Source organism: Squalius cephalus, assembly GCF_949319135.1.
Source record: "Squalius cephalus genome assembly, chromosome: 10".
In the NCBI taxonomy this organism is placed as follows: Eukaryota; Metazoa; Chordata; class Actinopteri; order Cypriniformes; family Leuciscidae; genus Squalius; species Squalius cephalus.
In genome coordinates this window covers 42510406-42531902 of record NC_137131.1, presented here as the reverse complement: position 1 = coordinate 42531902, position 21497 = coordinate 42510406, and the positions used below count along the sequence as shown (strand labels likewise).

Below are 21497 nucleotides of genomic sequence, written 5' to 3'. Positions count from 1 at the left end.
CGTTAAGTCTGTTAAAAACGTAGTGAAATGCTTTGCCTTCTACTTTCCACCGATTTCAACTCAGAAACATAAAGGTTTTATTTTATGTAATGTAATGTATCTTAAAATGTATAAATAAATCTTAAATAAAAAAAAAAAGAAACGTAAATGTACAATATGTAAGATTTTTGCATTAAAATATCCCAAAACCACTAGAACAATTTTATATATTTTGTTGACTTGTGTACTTATCCCAAATGTTTCCAACAATGTTTAAATCAAGTGAAATCCGACGTTTTACGGCCTGTGTCTTTGTGTTGCCTGTTAATGGCGTCATATCCCGCCTAGCCTCAGCTAAACCACTGAAACCCAGTACGCTTCCTGAAAATCAAGCCACAGATGTTTGTTTTGCACATTCTTCATAGCCCACAATTATTCATTATCATTCCCTGCGGGTTCTGTCACCAAAGATAAGCCTATAAAACGTAAACGCGAGGTGAACGCAACAGCTCCGCCACTGCGTCATCAAGCTACGTCTTTGTTATTGTTTCCAATAAGCGACCTCTACACTGTGAAAAAATTAAATGATCAATAAGTTATGACAACATGTTTTTACATTACTTTAACTCATCAAACTAAGTCAAGCAATTTTCAACTTTTGTTATAATTTATACAAGATTCAACTCGTATTTTTAAGTCAGTTTATTGTAATTTGAGTTGAAATTACTTAACCATCCAAGTTGATTGTACTTAAAAAATGTAAGGCAGCAACTTTCTTTTTACAGTGAAGCGGTGAAACTTACATACTGTGCCTTTAACTTCAGTTGCTGCCTTACATTTTTAAGTATAATCAACTTGGTTGTACAAGTCATTTCAACTTAAATTATATTTAGCTGACCTTACAGTAAAAAACGTAGTTGAATCTTGTATTTGTAAACAACTGATATTAACTCTTTCCTCACCATGCAGCATTTTTCTGTTTTAAAGTCGCCAGACAGCACTAGCATTTTTTACATTTGTTCACAAAACTTTCATGGCTCCCAGAATATTCTGTTGTATAGACCTTATGCGCCAGAGAAACGAGGGCGCCGCCATCTTTAGAATATTGTCTTTGAACTTCCGTTTTTGCGTTCGGTCTGTATATCTCTATGGCATTGCTGTCCAGGAGTAATTAGCTTTTGAAGTGGATTTACTTAATGTAAAGTTAACGAAAGTTATCATGAGGATTGTAATGTTTGAAGCAGATGTCTTAAATGTCAGTCGACCGGGAAGATTTTAAAATGAGCCGTTCATTCATAACTACGCAAGATCGCTGTGAAAATACAGACCGGGAGTCAATAGACGACGAGCGCAGTGCTGAAAAGGGGCGGGGCTACATAAGGTCTATAGGAGCAGAGCCTTTGCTTTTAAACAAAAACAAAACATCTTATCCTAGCTTCATGTATTGTCTTTTTTTTATCAACACTTTAATGTGGGTAAGTTTAATAAAAAAGCAACATTTTGAACAAAAAGCTGAGGAAATCACATTTATACCTAGACTGGGTAAACCCAGCCTAATCTGCCGGCGATTTGATTTCGCTCAGGCTGGAAACCTGTACATTTATCTCTTAGCCTGGCTAACGTCAGACCTCTTTCTCATTGAGACGTGGTCTGGGAACCACATGTTCATTTTCTCGTATTTGAGGCATGGTTTACGAATGCCCAGAGCCGTTTATTGGGCGCTACGAATGTCTATCAAATGCGCCTGTACGTAGCTCATTGCCAATCGTTTCAATTATACCAGATGACGTATGTAGAGCGACAGAAATTCGACGAGGAAGAAGACGAAATAAACTTGCGTTCTAAACTACTTAGAACACTATCTAAGGCTGCATCGAAAGGTAACTTCGCGTCTGATGCCATGTTGGATCCACAGATATAAACAAACTGCTTCGGTGTGTCGCATTGACGTCGTCATCGTCTTGCTGCTCCCTCCCCGTTCTGTGATTGGTTCCCTTTTTGAGGGGAAAATCTGGTCCATGGTATCCAGGCTGCCTAGCAGCGTGAATAAAATCGCATGGGGAAACCCAGGCTATTTATCTCTGCTGCTTCCTTTACAAATTTGCGGGAACCAGTCACAAACTGGCTTATCCACCTGGCGCGCTATTGGCGGGTTTACTTTATAAGGGTAGATGGAGTAATGCAATTTTACCACAGGACAGCTGTAATTGTAATGGCCAATTCGCACGGGATAAGAGATCTCAGTAAAACTAGCAGATGTGGGATGGGTAACTCGATTTGCGTCACCGTCACACTCCTGTCGTCATGTGTGTATTACGTTGCCTCCTGATATCGAGATATCACGTGCGCAAACAACCTATATTTATATATATATAAAACAGTTATGTCCGGTCGATCGATGTATTCATTAACTTCAGATTGGATTGTGTTGGTAATAGGCACTTACCTAACGCTAAAAGATGTTTCGTGCCTCTAACAAGTCTCTCTGATCTGAATGTGGAAAACACTTGAGTTTTGCCACAGACTCGTCCCAGCGTCTAGAACGCAACTGATGGTTTTTCAAGCATCTCCATACTTGGAAAAATCATGGAAACCTACTTTTAAACAGGAAATGACGAAATATTAATGTACATATTTACAGCGGGTGTATTCGCACGGGATTAGTATCACCTGAGGTAATTTTTCCGGACCTTTTTACTGAAGGTAAAAGTCGCTGTTATCTTTACTGACATTGTCCGTGATGATTACTGAGATGCACATTCGGACGGGACTAAAATCACAGAGAAGCTCTGGTAATTATTACTGTACATAATCTTTATTGTGTGGATTATGTACCCTTCCTCTCCATGTTAACTAGTCCCGTCCGAATAGGGCTTATGACATCCTAAAATACTGCCTATGTAGGGACTAGGGCGCTCACTAAGTTTTGGAACAAAGCCCCAGATTTGTTTTGGCATACTAAGAAGTTAGTGAGTAACAGCTGTTGAAACACTGAGATGCCTTAAACTAAAATAAAAAGGAAATGGAAAAGGTTTTTCCTGTAGTAAACACAGCAAAGTTAACAGTATTTTACTGAGGGTAACACCCCGAATCTGACATGTCATAAAATATCAGGACTTTTTTTATTTTTTACAATCAAAACAAACTGGACAGAGATGCTTTGAGAATTTTTCCTAAAAAAGCTTGTGAGCGTCTGACCTCGATGACTTTCCGTCGAGCGCACAAAGAGAAATCTGATGATTTGCGTCTGTTTTCTATTAGCATGTTGTTCATCATCCAGATGGTCCCAGTCACATGGTGTCCTACAAAACATATCGGAACGAAAGGGATTTTCTGAGCAGCACATACGCTGGATTGTCTGATCCTAGACCAGTCATTTTAAATCCAGATTTTTAGGGAGCATCTGCCAAAGCTGTCAATTCTTCCATTCACGTTCCCACCTGACGCAACGCTCCAATAATCTGAAGTTCAGGGAAGCATAAGTGAGCCGAGCATGTCCTGAGCCGTGGTGTGTTCATGGTCTTTTGTGTGCTTCGAGATGCTAATATTTATTTTGGAAACAAGTCCCAGGACCCTCAATCAAAATCCAATGAAATATGATATCCGGGATCATTTGGAGTCAGTTTTTGCGGTCTTGGATCTCAGCGAGAAACCACAGAGCATTGCTTCATCAGCAGGGCATACTGGGGAGAAAGTCAATAAAATGCACGAGCTGTGAAAATAAGTTGGCGGCGTGCAGAGACAGACGTGTTCACGAGACCTGCGAATGTCAGAGGTGATTTACAGTATGGCCGTTTAAGAAAATAAAGCACAAGTGCTGCTAGAGTGTCTGTGAAAGACTCATTTAAACATAAACTGATATAAAAGAGAAGACCGGGAAGACAAAAGAAGCAAAGCACATCTACACATGTGTTCGAGCGGCGTGTCTCATCATGTCAAAACTAAATCCCATTATAATCAGTGGAGCCGTCTACACTGGAAGTGTCAATTGCATTTTTATTTATCCCATTAAATTATTTTATTTAGTAATATCTGCATGTCTGCAGTGCAAGAAATGTACTAAGGCAATTTATTCATGAGCCAACAAGAAAGCATTTGAGCAATGCCAACATCATTGGTTGGATTCCCAGGGAAAGCAAGAACTGATCAAATGCGCACCTTGATTGCAATGTAAGTTGCTTTGGATAAAAGATTCGGCCAAATTCACAAATGCAAATGTATTTAAATTTGGTCTTTTCATTTACATTTCATTCAATACTATGTATCTCGATATATACATACACAGATGTAGCAATACTAACGTCCAGAATATTTTTTTTCTTAAACAGCACATGCAAAGTAAATTTTACATTTTTAAACAACCAGATTTCATTAAAAAAAGATTTTATCTGCTATGATAACATGCCGTTTTGATGCTTCCAGGCTCATTGTTTGCTTCCAGACACTGTGTTAGGGTGGTCTAAACTCGTTTCGATTACGCATTCCTTCATGTACTTTTACTAGTGAAAGCTGTTCACTACTGTAGTTAGACAATGACACAAGAGGAGAACACTTGGTTTCACTGCGTTCCTTTAAGCATTTTTCCATTTGGATTCACCAAAACACCAGACAGAACAGCACTTTTGTTTGTCTGCAAAGCATGGATTGCAAAAGATGCAAAGAATGCAACAAATGCATAAAGGCAATTTATTCTGGGCCACAAAGAAATTCATTATAATGTAATGAGTGTGACCAAAAACATGCAAATACACAAATTATATATTACATAAAAAGTGCTAGTTTGACAGCAGTCTTCAAAACAAAAGAACAAAATTAGTCACAGAACCCTCATTAAATTTCACAAAAAAGAAAACCAAAATCATGTTGTTAATCTCTAAAAATGCATACAGAGGAAAATGACACACATCAGCTAAGAGCTAAGAAGTTGCTGCAAAGAAGCTTTATTCTGAAAACCGTATTCAAACTAGTGAGTAAACGGAGGAGTGTAGTCAGATGTTGTAGGTGTTCGTCTGATGCGAGTGAGAACGCTCCATTGTGCCAAACTCCCTCTGTAAGGAGTTAAACCACAGTGGCAATAAGACAAAGACAACACTGTCCTGAGGAGGGAGGAGAAGAGGAAGAGAAGGAGAAGCAGGATCACAACTTACTGGAATTTGACAGCTGTAACGAGAGACTTTCCAAAGCTGACAGATGATGAAGAATCGTGTTCAGGTTCGATTAGTGTTCATCTCAAGAGTGCAGATGAACTTGTACTTTTAACATGCTCTTTGTGCGATCCTAAAGTGATTATAGAGCTTGAAATGAGGGTTTTAAAAAGACTCTGAGTGCTTCTTTTGTAACTTGCCAAATACACAAGTCAAGACTTATTCCTTGAGCAAAGCAAGGATGTGTTTTCAAACAATGTTTGGAACTATTCTCCTGTTGCACCATTTTTTTGCATACAAGTATTTCTTAAAACTATGGACACTTTTGGTCCGATGGACTTAAACACACTTTTCACACTCACTCTAGTATAATATGTCAACTAATAATGTGCAAAAGTGAACATGCATGCATGCAAATTATGTCACTGACATTTACAGTTCATACTAGCCATGATACTGCCAAAGTTGATCAACATGATTAATGGCAAATTACAGTCAAAAATGGTCTTTGCACATTGCATGCACAAGTTCGCCACCCCACGCGTGCCTGAAACCTCGACACATACTTGTACGAAAGTTACAATCCTCCTACGGGTGACTTTTTACACACAAACATAAAAATATTGCATATAGCACTAATTGGAAAACCCCTCATATTTTATCTCAAGCTCTTCACTGACACGGTTGTGACATTGGTGAGCAATTACACTAACCTACTGTATTAGTAATGCGTGCCTTAGCAAACACCACTAAATACAAGGCTGCTGAAAAACTGTTTGTTTACTATGCATGTATGAAATCATCTTATGCCTCAGAATTAATGACAGCTGAGCTTTAGTGTGTTTCAAACATTAGACTGAAGCTTATAATTACCTGTTGAGCTCTTGTGCAATTACAGATAGACTTGCGCACTGCCAAATGAAAAGATGTTGAAAATGTTTGTTTAGATTTAATTGAGAGTTGTCACGCCAAAACTGTACAGCTAAAAATTGTACAGCAATCCTGCAGGTGAGAAGACAGACAGGGCGTTATTTCTGTGAAGTGCTTCAAAGAGTTTCTACACATGGAGAACTGACCCTATTAACATTTCCAGATATCAAATGAGCCTTCAAATTAATGCTCCAAAGTTCAGCCAAGGGCTTCGTTAGAGGGTTATATTTACAAAAACACTGAAAAATGCAATTGACAGTCTCCTGAATGCAAATACCAGACTTCAGGAACAACGCCAGGCCCCAGATATCCTTCATTTGGGATCCTGAGGATTTGTTAAATGAAGTTTGACTTGGACGTGTTTTGAAAACCGAGGCGTGGACGTGTAACAGGAGAAGTAACGGGGGTAAACAGAATAACAGGCCCGGAGCCATGGCGAGACCACGCACATGTGTTTACCGAAGAAGGAAAAGAGAGGATGGGAAAGTCAGCGGTTCGACATGCTCACAGGACGGACCACCCTGAACGAGACGCACACAAGGCCCAGACTAACTCATTTAGTTAACGATTAAACAAAAAGGCTATTGTGTCTTTCCACAATCATTCACAATTATTAATCATTAAACCCATTGTGGAAGGTCCTGTGCTAATTCTGTTCAGGATCATAAGACATACAGTATAGGCGAAGATGGGGCAAGAAGCATCAGCTAATGTGGGTTAGAATAGTTTACAATTTTTATTTTATATTTAGTTTTCAATAGTTTTCACGCTCACTCAGGTTCATCTTTTTTAGATTATTTTTTTCTTTTGTCAGTTTTAGTATTTCATCAGTCTAAAACTGCAACTGGTCTATTTAAAATTGTGTTTTGACAAATTAGTTTGTTTAGCAGAATCCTAGTAAAAGAGATTCACCTGAAAGAACTTCTATATGGGCATATGAATATTTACATATTTAATTGAATGTTTTAATAGAAAATATATGTCGTATTAGCAACAAATTGAATGATTTTACTCAGTTAGCCTATAGGTTTTAAAAAGGGTAGTTCACCCAGAAATGAAAATTCGGTCATCATTTACTCACCCTCAAGTTGTTCCTGACTGTATTTATTTCTTTTTTTCTGCTGAACACGAAAGAAGATATTTTGAAGAATATGGGTAACCAAACAGTTGATGGACCCCAATTTTGTTTCTATACTATGGGAGTCAATGGGGACCAGAAACTGTTTGATAACCAACATTCTTCAATATCGTCCAAGAACTGTATGCAGATATAGTACAACTTAAGGGTGAGTAAATAATGGCGAAATTAAAATAAATTGTGTGAACTATCCCTTTAATGAAAAGTAACGATGTCTAATTCAGGGAATTCTTGAATAACCTCATGACCTACAATAAGTTGTAAATAAAAAATAATAACACTAGTTACAACATGCCGAAATGCTTTATCACAAATCAGTGCAGATAAACATGAATGTGTGCATACTTCATAGACTAGTACATGACAGAGCAGACATCTGATGTCTGTATCATTCAGCGGCTAACACAGCAGAGCACGACTGGGGGTTTTCCATTGATTTGACAAACAGCAGACTTTGAGGAATCAGTCTTGTCTGTAGCTCAAATGGTGAAGGATGAGATACAACTACAAAGTTGAAAACTTATGATTAGGAATTTGTTCACTAACCCCAAGAATGAGCAATGATTTCTAAGCAAACATCACTTACTTTAAACACTGTCAGGCCATTACATTGTTATCATTGTTAACTCTTTCCCCGCCAGAGTTTTTGATAATTTTCATAAAAGATTCAAGGCCCCCCGAATATTTTGTTGTATGAATATCTGAACATGCAATATATCAACAGAAAGAACAGATCCTCTGCTTTAAAAAAAAAACAAAAAAACTTTTTCTTTTAGCTTCATGCATTCTTTTTGTTAATCAACACTTGAATATAAGTTTAGTAAAAAAGCAACATTTTGAGCAAAAAGCTGAAAAAAAAAATCACATTTTTGTCAAAGACTACGTCCGGATGGGATTCAGAAAGATTATCTAAGCATAGATGGAGTAAATCGAGTCCATCGACACCCCTAATGCTTGCACAGTCCTGTAACTCATCATGGGTCGACATTTCATTCTTTAACATTAGGCAGTTTTGATTTATATGCGGTTTAATGTTGATGATCGCGTTATTTTACATATGCATATATGACTACATATCAGATTGCTTGTTTCTGCATCTTCTTCTCATGTGTTTTGAACAGGGGATTCAGTACTCTTTCAGTGTATAACAGTGAAAACACGGAAACACAGAAAATTCTGTGTTTGGCGGGAAAAGAGTAAATGAAAAATAAGAAAAAAACAAACTGGAAAACTAAACTAAAATGCATTTTCGAAATATGAAATAATAAAAAAAAAAAATATATATATATATATAAAAAACTGACAAAGGAAAACTAAAAAAATTAACCTGAATCCAACAATGAGAGTGAAAATAAAACTAAACTAGACTAAACTAAACTGAAAATAAAACAAACTATTCTAACCCTGGTCTGATACACTGTTATATAAAACACAGACATTACTTTCTTTTAGTTTTTTCTTGTAAAGGAAGGGATTTGTTTATGTTTGTTATTTCCTAAGCAGACATAAACTTCCCGTGTGAGATCACACTCAGGTCCTGTAATCATCTAAACCAGGAACCCAGTGTGACTGTTGAGCCAAAAGATTAATAGACTAAACACACAAACATCTTAACATGGCTAAAGCATGCTTTTCTTTCCATGGTTAATCATTGCACTGGGCTGCATAAAAATAGTTTAAAACGTGCAGTTTAAGAGATTCAACCTAGTAATCCACTCTGACACAGCTTGAGTCTGTTTAAGGTTTAAACCAAGGTCACCCAGACTTCCCTGATTTTCCACACAGCATTCCCTGTGCTCTTCCCACATCTGCTTTGTAAATTATTCCAAGTCGGACACTTGAAAGGTGAACCCAACATCCTCATTACAGAGGAATGCCTGAGAAACATGTATGATAAATATTTGCGAGAGCAAATTAGAGACATTCGCTGTAATCCTTCAGATGTGCATGGACACCCTGCACTCTTTCATAAACTGACATACTTTGAATTATGATTTCTCTCATTCATTTTTGATCGCATTGCCTGTCTCCTCCACTCACAATGGATTGAGAAAGCGAGAAACTGCCTTCACATGGTGGTCAACAGAATGGAAAATGTGGATTAGATTAGGCCTAAACAGTGAACCCTTGACATGACAAGCTGCATTGTCTCTGTAACAAGTGAGATTTAGGAGGGGTTGAAATAATGAAAAAGGTTTTGCCACAGGCATTTCACAAAAAACTCATTTTACATCTTTAGACAAAGCATTTAGGGCTTGTATACAATAACTCCAGTATCATCTATCATGGTATATGTATCAACGGATATTTTTCAGTCAAGGAATATAGTAACTAACACACAAAATAAATCTCTCCCTTTCTTCACCTCAGAACCCTTCCTCTCTGGACTGGTCCATTCAGAGCGCCCTGTCGTCTCTCTTCCCTCCGTTTGAGGCTACCGCTCCTACTGTTCTCAGCCAACTCTTTCGCACCATTGAGGAACGTTACCATGGAGATGCTCTGCAGTGCCTGCTGAACTTCCTTATCCCAGCCAAACATATCCTAGAGAGCGTGCAACAAGCTGCCTGTGTAAGTACAACATGCTAATCACAACAACAAAAAAAGCCCATTGGACAGCGCCTTAGTAAAAGCCAACCATCTAAAAATGTCAAATAGCCTGCCTACCATGTGACTTAAGGAAAGGTTCATCCAAAGATTTATGTGTCATTATTTACTCACCCTCATGTCATCCCAAACCTGTATTACTTTTGTCTTCAATGGAACATGGAAGTTCATAGACTATATTCCAAGTCTTCTGAAGCCATTCAATGATATTTGAGAGCTGAAGCACAGAGAAAGAGTTTCACTGAATAATGTCTTAAGGTAAATTAGGTAATTTCACAGAATTGTAAAAACACTCATTGTTTGGTCAAACAGATCGTCACACTCAAACAAACATGTTCCCCATTGCAACTTTAAATTTAGATGTGTTCCAGCACTAACATGAAGGTTCAGAAGAGTTGAAATATGCAGTAGGGTTATATGACTACTTTTATAATGCTTTTTGGAGCCTGGAAGGCCATGCTCACTATATGCTTTGAGCGTATGTAAAAGGACAGTGTGAATGACATAAGAGTGAGTCAATTATGTATTTTCATGTTTGGGTGAACTAACTAGTGTGACAATGAGTGGGGGGCATCTTTTATTCTTTATAGTCCTGGCTCCCCCAAACAATGATTCTCGAGGCTAAATGAAGATATATCTCAGCCATAACTAACACATTGTTTAGATTTATCATATTGTACCCTTGAATAGAGACCATCTGTCACGGTCATACACTTAGTCACACATTAAATTTTGTCAGGTAATATACCTTGTAAGGACATACACATACGTATATTCATAAGGGTATGTATCGACACTACATTCATCTGATTATCATCATATTTCTAAGATTCTATGAATATAAGAAAATGCAAACATATAGAACATATTAAATTTCTTCCACAGCCTTTAAAGGGTAAAGCATGTTAGTAGACGGACAAGATGAAAGCAATTTCCTCTGCAGACATTTCTTCCATGTGGACTTTTATGGCACAGATCCCACATGCTACTTATCCTTGTCCACTCAGCACAAGATTGTTTTGTTTTATCTTCAGAAAGAACAAAGGCCTTCCTAGGCAGCTTCTTCTGAAGGGCATTCAAGAATGTTTGCATGCAAGCCAATAAACAGCATCAAGACCCAAGCCATTACAAATCTGTTGATCGTAAAATCTGTCAATCCCAAACTATCTGCAAGTCAACAAACCAGCTTTGCTCTTTCTCTCTCTCTCTCTCCCACTAGGCTGCATACTCCGATGTCCTATTCCGGTGTGAGGGTTGGCCATTGTGCTTGAGAGATCGTGTGGTGATCCAACTCGCCCCCATCAACCCTTTACTGCTCCGACCTGGAGATTTCTACTTGCAGGTGGAGTCTTTTGGAGAACAGTCAGCCCGAATTGTCCTCAAAAGTCTTCTTTTGGAGGAAGACCTTCTGGGGCAGGATAATCTGGTACTGCAAGCAGGTTCCAGGGTGCTGGATGGTCCTGCGATTGAGGGGACGCCAATCCCGGAGACATCCTATCCATGCATATTCACTGAGTCTTGGCTAAGGGAAATAAATGAAGGACGTCACGGAAATCCTCTATGTCAGTGTGTGCTTTCCTCTGACCAGGGTGTTGTAAAGGTACCTTGGACTGAAATTGCAAACCCAGAATTCCTTGACAGGCCCAAATCTAATATCTGGCCTGAAACAAAGACATGCTCAATTGCGACTCTCCGTGTGACAGATCTTAAAACTGAGATTTCAGAGAACGAGTCACAGTCACAGGTACCTGTGGACTTCTTACCACTTGACATGGAAACTAGGATCCTTCCAGCAAAAGATGGGATGGTGGTTTCTGTTCAGTTGGTGGAGGGTGGTAGCAGACTGGTGAAGGTTGATCAAGGACATCCAATCAGCAGTTTTGCTGGAAAACCTGTTGGCTGGGTCTCCCCTAATACCTGGGACAACAGGCACAACGGAGAGCTGGAAGGAGAATATGTGGATCTGTTGGAGTTTAACAAGGAGAAAGAGACTTTGGACCTCAACAAAATAGCAATCCCTACAAAACCATCAGGTTTCAAGCTAGTCAGGACAGCTCAACCTGCCTCAAAAAGCAACGGTAACCTGTATGGTGAGGACTGCAATCCTTGCATGCAAAACAAACAGCCATTTGAGATAATGCAAAACGATCCAGAATCCAAATGCAGGTATCGTCAATCTTATGTGGCAGCTCTCCGAAACCCAGTGAATTTTGAGAGATCAAGTATGCTGCCTTCTCTAGATGAAACAAGGACAGATGTAGAGGAGCCAAGCTGTGAGGGATATGGAGTTGGCCATAGACTTAAACCTTTGAGTTGTACATTTGGCCAGACACCAAACCAAGCAGACAGAAACCCGATGCAATTCTTTGAGAACTCAGCCCAACAAAAGCAAAGCACAAAGAACTCAACCCAGCCAAGTCAAAGTGTACCTCATGACTGTATTTCAAGGGAGAACGCAGAGTCTCTTGACCAACATATGACCCAACAGATCCCTAGCATGGTCCCAGCGAGACAACAACACAAGTCATTCCTCACTGGGCAACAGGATCAACATCAGACTGCACTAGGGACTAAGGCTTTTCCCGACAAAAGACTTTACTGTCTGAACAACTCTTTTAGACAAGATTCATTTCAGATGCGGATTAGCAGCCAGAAGCACGCCAAAACCCAACACTTACCCAAAATGGGACTCAGGGCTTTACCTGACCACAGTGGTCACAGACAAGATGCTAATCAATGTTTGCATGGTTTCAATCCAATTCAGCATTCACAAAACCAGCTAACACAGGCCTATGAGCAAACACCTGCTCTATTTCAGCCCCAGTGCAGTCAGATCCTTTTCCAAAATGAGAACAGGCATTTGGATCGCAAAGTCCCCTGTGATAACAGACATTGTGGAAGAGGCCCAGGTTCACCTGCACAGGTGATCAAAGGTAAAAGCAGGTCTAAATCCCGCTCATGCTCTTCAGTCTCGGAAACAACCAGAGAGTGTCTGCAATCACACAAGCCGACCAACAGAAGTCGCAGTGATGTCTATCCAGAGATCATCCCCATGTTGCCTGCTATCCAGGGAATAAAACACACAGCTAATTTGGTGTCCCCAAAGTTAAACAGACAACAAGAAACAAGAAAGGGTAAGTTGAGTCAGACCGCTGCATGTGAAAAGAACTTGTGCCTGTGATTTGTTACAAGCATTTAGAAGAGACGAATAAGGAGAAATATTCAAAAAATTCTATGTGTGGTTCCTTGCTGTGTGTCAACTAATTGCATACAGATTTTTACCCCACATCCCACTTTGTTGTTAAAAGAACATCTGAAGCAACATGATGTCTGGCCAACATGCTGTGTCTTAGATCTTTATCCTTAAATGAAAAGCTTGTTCAAACATGACTGATATGAAGTCATTTACAAAAAACGACTACTACAATGAGGCCATGTCTAGTTTCCGCATGCTATGACACATATCGACTGATTTACAGACGACCTTGACCCTGGTCCTCTGCTGAGGAGAAAATATACCATTCTGAAAGGTCATCTTAAAAGGGTGCAATGTGACACTGGCTAAAGGTCAGGAGCGTGCACAGCGTTCCACAGCGGAATTTCTGCAGTCCTTCATCTGATCTCTTTCTTCAGCAGAACAGAAAGAAAGCATTCATGAGGACCAAGAGCAAGGGCAGGGAACAGAAATAACTACATGCCCCCCGTTTATGGGGAAGCTGTTAGATGTCTTTGTAAATGGGAAGAGGAGGATCATGGCTTTAGCTTACAAATCATTTTTCCTAAAGTTTTTCTAAAGGGCAGATCAACAGCTCCATCTAGCTGTGACGCACATCTTAGATTTTCACTCACTGCAGTAAGTTCAAGAAAAGGTCCAAAAAGTTGAATTAGGCTTTTGTGTTGTAATATTTACCAATGTTGAAAATTAAAGTAAATTCTCCTCTTTTTAAGAAGTCTCCCCCTCTGGACAAGCTGGATCACCGGTTGTTAATGGAGTAGAGCTTCAGAAATCACACGCTGATCAATCTGAGAACAGAGTTCAGGAAACTCTACTTTCCCAGGACCCCACAATCAAGAGCCTTCTCCAGCTAGGCATCATCTGTCTACCAGGTATGCCTGTTAATCAACTTTTAATTATGAACAGTTGTGGTGTAGGCTAGTGGTTAAAGCTCAGGGATATGACTGACCCATGCAGACTAATCTAAGTCTAAGATAACTGTGCCCTTGAGCAGGACAGTACAGCAAGAACTGTTCATTGGAAAAACAAATTGTCATGTTTACTCAGTCTCATCAACAACAAGATCACCATGATTTTGCCAAGTAAGATATGTTCCTGGATCAACATCTTTTGTTGATCCTGGAACAACATACCTGTCTGAAAATGTAGTCCTAAACCTATCCCTACCCCTAAACCTAATCCTAACCATAACTTATTCCTAAAATCAGAGTGAAATGATAGATGAATAACTCTAATGTAGAAGCACCTAACCCTTGTTTTAAACCTAAACTTAGCATAAACTTGTTCCTCAAATCTGATTGGTTGATTGGAATGTTGTTCCAAAATAATCAAAGATGTTTATCCAGGAACATGTTGCATTTTGTGAAATCACATTCACCCAACAGTAAATAAATAAAAAATAATCCATATGTCTTCTGAAGACACGTGATACAGTAACTTTGTTTGAGGATCAGACACAAGAGAACCAAAAGTGCCATTGTTTAATTCAATACCAGCCTGAATAATATTTGAGAGCTCTGGTTGAAAAGAAGATCATCAGTGACTAATGTTTGAATGTAAGTCTGTTCAGAGACCATATGACTTGGAATATCACACAAACTGTGTGGACTACTGTTATCATGCTTTTTTACTCAAGCCTGACAATCATCATGCACTTCCATTGCATTTGAAAAGAGCACTTTGAAAATTCTGCCTAACATTTAATTTTGTGTTCAACTAAACAAGACAAAAAATACAGGTTATAAATAAGATGAGGGTACAGAAGAAAACAACTTAATGAGAAAACAACATAATAAAAGTCTTAACATAAAATTTGTTTTCTTTTCTATGTAGCTACTGCTAAATAATGATTAAGCAAATGCATTTTACTATGACCAGAGAAATGGTGAGCAACAGGCTTTTTCACACAGAAACTGAGGAAAAGCAACTAATGTTATGTTTAGGTCACCAAAAACAATTACATTACGCACGCACAAACACACACAGGATGATAATGCAAGGCCCTTTAAGGGCTTCTGTATGAGGGTGAGTAAATTATTCGTATTTGAGTGAGGTAATCTTTTAACACCCTGATTCATGAACCTATAATGTGAATCCTATATATCCTAGTTACTTTTGATAAAATTACCATGCTGCTAACTTTTTACATGCACTTTAACCGTACAGTAGGTTGCATATTCCACTCTAGATAAAGCTAAATGCATCAAATGTAAATGCTGTTGTCAGTAAAAAGGAAAAGTTAATTGTTTGAGTTCTCCTTCTCATTAATTATAGCGGTTAGCATCATGCAGCCATTTTCAATCCCAATACAGAACATACACAATTTTTGTGTCTGAATGTCTATATTTATCTGTTTGTTTTTGCTATTTTATGTTCGTTGCCAAAATTACAGAGCTATTTCACATTTAGGCGCACAACAGTGATTTTTTTTTTTTAACCCATTCTGTTCTCTTACCAACACAAGGCAGTCGTGACCGCGCTGGCCGGGCCGTGGTGGAGGTGTATGGCAGCAGGAAAGGCTGGGCCTCCTCTCAACTCTCTCCTCTGGAGTTTTGCAGACTTCTGCTTTTCCTACACTCCATTCCCAGGTACCAGTAGAGATCAGTCTGCTCAATCACCACAAGAGGGCAGTAAGAGACTATGTAATTTGGACATGAAGTATCAGTACCAAATACCCAGCGATGTGAAACAAGCGTCAGTAGGCTTGTGAATGTGTGCACTAGGCTATTTAGAATCGTATAATTAGTCAAATTTAATAATAAAAAAATTGAGTTGAATATGATAAACATACATTATAGGCTATATGGTTTTCATTCTAAGACCAAATTGAAATCCAAACATTTTCATCTGTATTTTAAACAAGCAGTTTTGCCGACTTGTATATCAGTCCGCTCATCCTGGTAAAATGAACCGGCGCTACTTTCATGTCTTTCGTATTAAACCTCTCATTTTGATACAAACGCAAACAGTTTATTTATTTGGTAAGTAGCTGTAATAAGGCCAGTCAGTCGGTCATTATAAACCATAGCAGGGTAATCAGTAAAATTATTTCTAAATGATAAATTAGGCTATAGCCTAGGCTATCAAGTAGCTATTTCGGCTATTTTTCCTCACATTTTCCTCAATAATTCTGAAAATGGCAGAATCTTATTTGTCAGTGCTGAAAAACCTACATACTTACATAATACATACAATACTTCTGTGGTTATAGCTCAATAATATATTTTAACAACAGATTTTTAATGCCAATATTTATTTCTGTAAGTATGAAAACCATGTGCTTGACATGTTGAATTTCTAAATTTCTGCATGTCAGAATTAAAATCTGCTTAATTGTTTTGACAGTATTAGTGCACTACAATTTAGTACAGTTGGTTATTTCATTCTCCTGCTCTTTCATTGCTCTGTATGTTTAAATATGACTAATTACTCTTCAACTTTTCGTTTTATATGTAATTTTTCCTCTTCTTCTCCAGGGCTGAGGTCCGAGAGCTGGGACTTACGGTAGTGATTGACAGCCGGAAGTGTCCTCTGCCCTCTGTGTTCTTCAGATCACTGCTCATGGTTCAGGTGAGGACACAGAAAACTAATCATCACCTCCAACATCTATACAAACCTGAACACATCCTTCATACTGTGTGTGTGTGTGTGTGTGTGTGTGTGTGTGATACAGGAGCAGGCCCTTCATGCAGTGCACACTATCTTGATGCTGGTTGATAAAGACGCTAATCCTCGCCCAGAAAAACATCCTGGTCTACAGGTAATTAACACCCCCAAACACACTCGTGCTACCCAGCAATTACACCTTCATGGAAACATGCAACCCTTTAATTAACACCTGGAATGTCTGCTCTCACTGACTTCAGTTATCCACGTCTGATGTCTGCCGGAACTAAGGGTTCTGGGAGACATCTTTTCCGGCAGACAACTTTGGCAAATCGTCATATTAGAATGATTTCTGAAGGATCATGTGACTCTGAAGACTGGAGTAATGATGCTGAAAATTCAGCTTTGATCACAGGAATAAATTACATTTTAAGAGTAATTAACAGCAGAAGAGACTTTTCAAAACATAAAAAAATCGTACGGACCGCAAACTTTTGAACAGTATTGTTTAATATCAGTGCTTGGGTCTCACACACACTTGTACAGTACGGTATGTTAGAGTGCATGATCATTTCTTTTAGATAGATGTTGTGACGACACTAAAAGCTCGTCATAAGACAACAAATACTGTTATTCATCAAGGATGCATTAAAATCAAAAGTGACAGTAAAGTTAAAAAATATAATATTATATGTTATATAAACATAATATGTTTTATGCTGTTCTTTTGAATGTTCTATTCATCAAAGAATCCGGAGGGAAAAGTGTATCGTGGTTTCCACACACACAAAAAAACTGTTTTCAACATTGATAATAATCATAAATGTTTCTTGAGCATCAAATCATCATATTAGAATGATTTTCAAAGGATCATGTGACACTGAAGACTGGAGTAATGATGCTGAAAATTCAAATGTGAAATATTTCACATTTTGTACTGTATTTCTGATTAAATAAATGCAGCCTTGGTGAGCAGAGGAGACGTACCGACTGCAAACTTTTGAACAGTATTGTTTAACATCAGTGCTTGGGTCTCACACACACTTGTACAGTACGGTATTTTAAAGTGCATGTTCATTTCCTTTAGATTGATGTTGTGACAACACTAAAAGCTCTTCATAAGACAGTTGACGGACAGCAGTTGACCTCTGACCTTGGCGGGACCTTCCCTTACAGTCATGAAGACTGGCTGCAGTTTCACCAGGTACTGCGTCACACAAACACCCAGTAACATCACCCTTCTCATGGGTGTCTGCAGCGTTTCAATGACACTGACGCTGTTAATGTGAAGGTTTAAGCAGGGATTATATTTCATGTTGATTCACAGGTTAAAAGTGCATCAAGATTACAGTTAAAGGTGTTGTCATGCCACTTGCTCACTCATGGTCACACATTTTTGTTTGGTTTCTATATAAGAACATGATCTTGTGTAATCAATCCTCTCAAACCATAAGGATACAGCTGTTAAAACACTTTTAAACAGATAAGTCAACTTGCACAATCAGTTCTAGTGAAGTAGACCACACATTTCTGACATCAACAAATGTCCTTTTTGTCTCTTTAACATCTGATAGACCCCGAAGGCACTTTAACTTACACATGCAACAATGCAACTTTTCCTGCACTTACGAGAATTGATTATAAACTACATTTCAACTTGATGACTTGCAGTTGAGTCTGGACACATGCTTTATATCCGTTCTGTTGAATCACATAGTATGATGAGTATCTAACGTGTGTTTTTGCATATATGTGTGTCTTTTTTAGAAACTTTCCCTCTTTCAACTCGACCTTCAAGCATCTTCTTCATTACTACAGACAGCAATCAGGAGACTTGATGTTAAAAAAACAGACACTGCAAAGGTCATTTTCATTTCTGAAACTTTCCGAGAATACAGTACACTTTTGTATCCCATTAAATTAAATATTTTCAGTGATATGATAAGGCGGTAATTATTTACATGTTATGGCAGACTACTGATAAATGGCTGATATTAAATTCTGTTATAAAAATAAAACACTACACACAATCATTGTAGTTGCTACAAATGAATGTAGGAATCAAAACTTAATGTACAGGATAAAAAATTAAATTACTTCTGAAATTTGGTAAAGATTGCATTTAACATTATTAGAGTTTTTAAATATTAACTTTAAGTAAGCATAAGGTGATGGAAAAGGTGATCTAAATCGAAAAATAGGGGAAATTAAGTTATATTGTACAGTTATATTGTGCATCCCTAATTAAAGGTACAATGGCATGTTTTTGTAATGAGAACTATTAGATATGTTTGATAAACTATTATGTAACAGAAAATGAACATAAATGTTGGCAGTAGGCTACATTAAATTTGCTTTCAATTTGGATACCACATGATTACCCCATAATAAAAAAAGTATGTGTATATATATATATATGTGTGTATGTATGTATATATGTATATATATGTATATATATTAAATGTTGATGTTTATTTAATGTATATAATAATATTAAAATGTATATAAAAATTATATAAAATGTATTAATGTAGAAATTTTAATGTAGGCAGTACATTAAATTTGCTTTCAATTTGGATAACACATGATTTCCCCCCTTTATAATTTAAAAAATAATAGTAATAATAATTATATATATATTTATATATATAAAATGTTGATGTTTATTTAATGTATATATTAACATAAAATTGATAAACAATTTATATAAAATATATTAATATTTAATATATTAATATAATATATAATATATATATTAATGCAAAAATTGCAAACCTCATTTGAAATAAATGCAAAATAAAACGTTTTACGTAACACAGAATGAGCATACATGTAGGCGGTACATTGCTCTCATTAAATTTGCTCTCAGTCCAGATACCGCATGATTTCCCCCCATTAAAAATAAAAAATCTCATTTATTTAATTTGACCTCTTGAGGAATGCTGCTCCTAAACTAACCAATCCAATCGTTCAGGATGTCCAGTCCTGCATCCAGGAGCAGAGGAGCTCCATGAAGATGGTGCTCGAGGACACCCGATTGGTCGCTCTCCAACGAGAGGGCGGGTCTATTCTCGCCAGGATGAGGAAGGAGGAGTCTCGATTCACTCAGTCTGAAGACTTCAGGTATTCCCCTCAGTGTGTTTGAGTCTCAGCATTGATCATGATTAGAGATGTTCGGTCCACGCTGATCCTGTTTACCCGACAGCAAGAGCCTTCATACACACAATGGACTCCAGTGGAGAACCAATGTATAATTTAAAGGGATAGTTCACCCAAAAATGAAAATTCTGTGATCACTTACTCACACACTCATGTTAGGGCAATTAATCGAATTTTAATCGAGATTACAATTACGAATGCCACAATTATGTAATTGTTCAAAGGTGCAATTACAAAAAAAAAATTCTGTGTGCTTAAGATGTGTTTTTTTCTTTCTACAGTTTATCTTAAGGTTTTTTTCTATTGTTTTCATTTTAGTCTTAGTATAACATTACAATACCATGCATATTTTTACTTTGGTTTGGTTTCTTTAAATAAAAAATAAAAAATAAAATATATATATATATATATATATTTGACATTTGAGACTTCAAGCTGTAGAAAAGCAATAAAAGTATTTCAGGAAGAGTGTTTTCAGCTTGTTGATTTTGATATTACAATATGGCATGCAGTCGCTTCAAACAATGGCATAAAGCTATTCAAAGCATCATTCAATGTAAATTGTGATAATCGTAATTAATAATCACAATTACAATTTCAAGGGAATAATCGACAATTATGATTTTTTTTTCATAATCGTGCAGCCCTACCTCATGTTGTTCCAAATATGATTCCTGTATGAATTTCTTTCTTCTGCTTAACACAAAAGAAGATATTTTGAAGATTGTTTGTAACCAAACAGTTGATTTTTTTCAATACTAGGAAGTCAATGGTGTTCATCAACTGTTTGCTTATACCCATATTCTTCCAAATATCTTCTTTTGTGTTCGACAGAAGAAAGTGTAGAGAATAGGTTTTCACCAGCCTGCAATACTCAATATTTACCATAAATGAAGTAAAATCTGTAAAAGGTGTTATATTACAGTATCTGCATGTGTGGTTTTTGCAGGCGCTGAGAGCACACACACTTATATGTGTCCTTTCTCTCGTGCAGGGACTCTCTGGAGTGTGTGACGTGTCTGTATAACCAGGTGGAGGAGGCCGTTCACACGCTTGTGATGAAATCCAACCAGTCCCTGCGACATCTCGAGCACGTTCTCCTGCTGAGGGAAACAGAAGACTCGCTCGGCACAGTATGCATTACATCCCATCACTGAACGTGTGTTTATGACAGATAATGAGCACAGCCCACAGAAAGCACTGAAAATAACTCAAGACAAACATTGTGAAGTGAAACGTGTCTGCTGTAGAGAATAGTCTCAACCTTCACAGAGAAACATAACATCACTGCGCTAAATAAAGTGAGCGCAATTCTTCCGCTGTTAAAAGAGACCAGCAAATTTAGTTGCAAATGCATTTGCCACAGAAAATAACTTACTAACTCTTCCCTTAGTGAAAGTAAAGGGCAAGCCAAGGCAATACATGTTAAAATGCACATTTAAGTTAAATTATATTCAACCATGCAAATCCGGGAAAGATGGCAACTGTGGCATCAAATGCATAAGGATAGCAGAAAGGAATGCAATCCATTGAGTATTGTTTACATGTAGCAAACTCTACCCATAGGAATAATGTCTCTTAGATGTCCATCAGCAAAGAAAAGGAGATCCACTTTTTAAAAAATTATGAATAATTTATTTAAGCTTCACATTTGTGCTTTTAAACTCTCAAAGTGCACAGTCCCATTCACTTCCATTGTGCG

The 21497-nt window shown here is 37.7% G+C and overlaps 1 protein-coding gene across 5 annotated transcripts in view; it reads left to right on the top strand.

The window, feature by feature from the left end:
- Window positions 1-21497, top strand: part of quob (quattro b) — a 45630-nt gene that overhangs the window by 2770 nt on the left and 21363 nt on the right. For 4 of the 5 annotated variants that reach the window (XM_079882935.1, XM_079882933.1, XM_079882936.1 and 1 more), the window contains exons 2-11: window positions 9562-9759; window positions 11015-12929; window positions 13744-13902; window positions 15495-15618; window positions 16507-16600; window positions 16704-16790; window positions 17724-17840; window positions 18404-18499; window positions 19611-19759; window positions 20790-20928. In XM_079882935.1, coding sequence (XP_079739061.1) covers window positions 9562-9759; window positions 11015-12929; window positions 13744-13902; window positions 15495-15618; window positions 16507-16600; window positions 16704-16790; window positions 17724-17840; window positions 18404-18499; window positions 19611-19759; window positions 20790-20928 — 3078 coding nt within the window. The remainder of the gene's footprint in view (window positions 1-9561; window positions 9760-11014; window positions 12930-13743; window positions 13903-15494; window positions 15619-16506; window positions 16601-16703; window positions 16791-17723; window positions 17841-18403; window positions 18500-19610; window positions 19760-20789; window positions 20929-21497) is intronic. The other variant, XM_079882934.1, reaches the window with a different exon arrangement.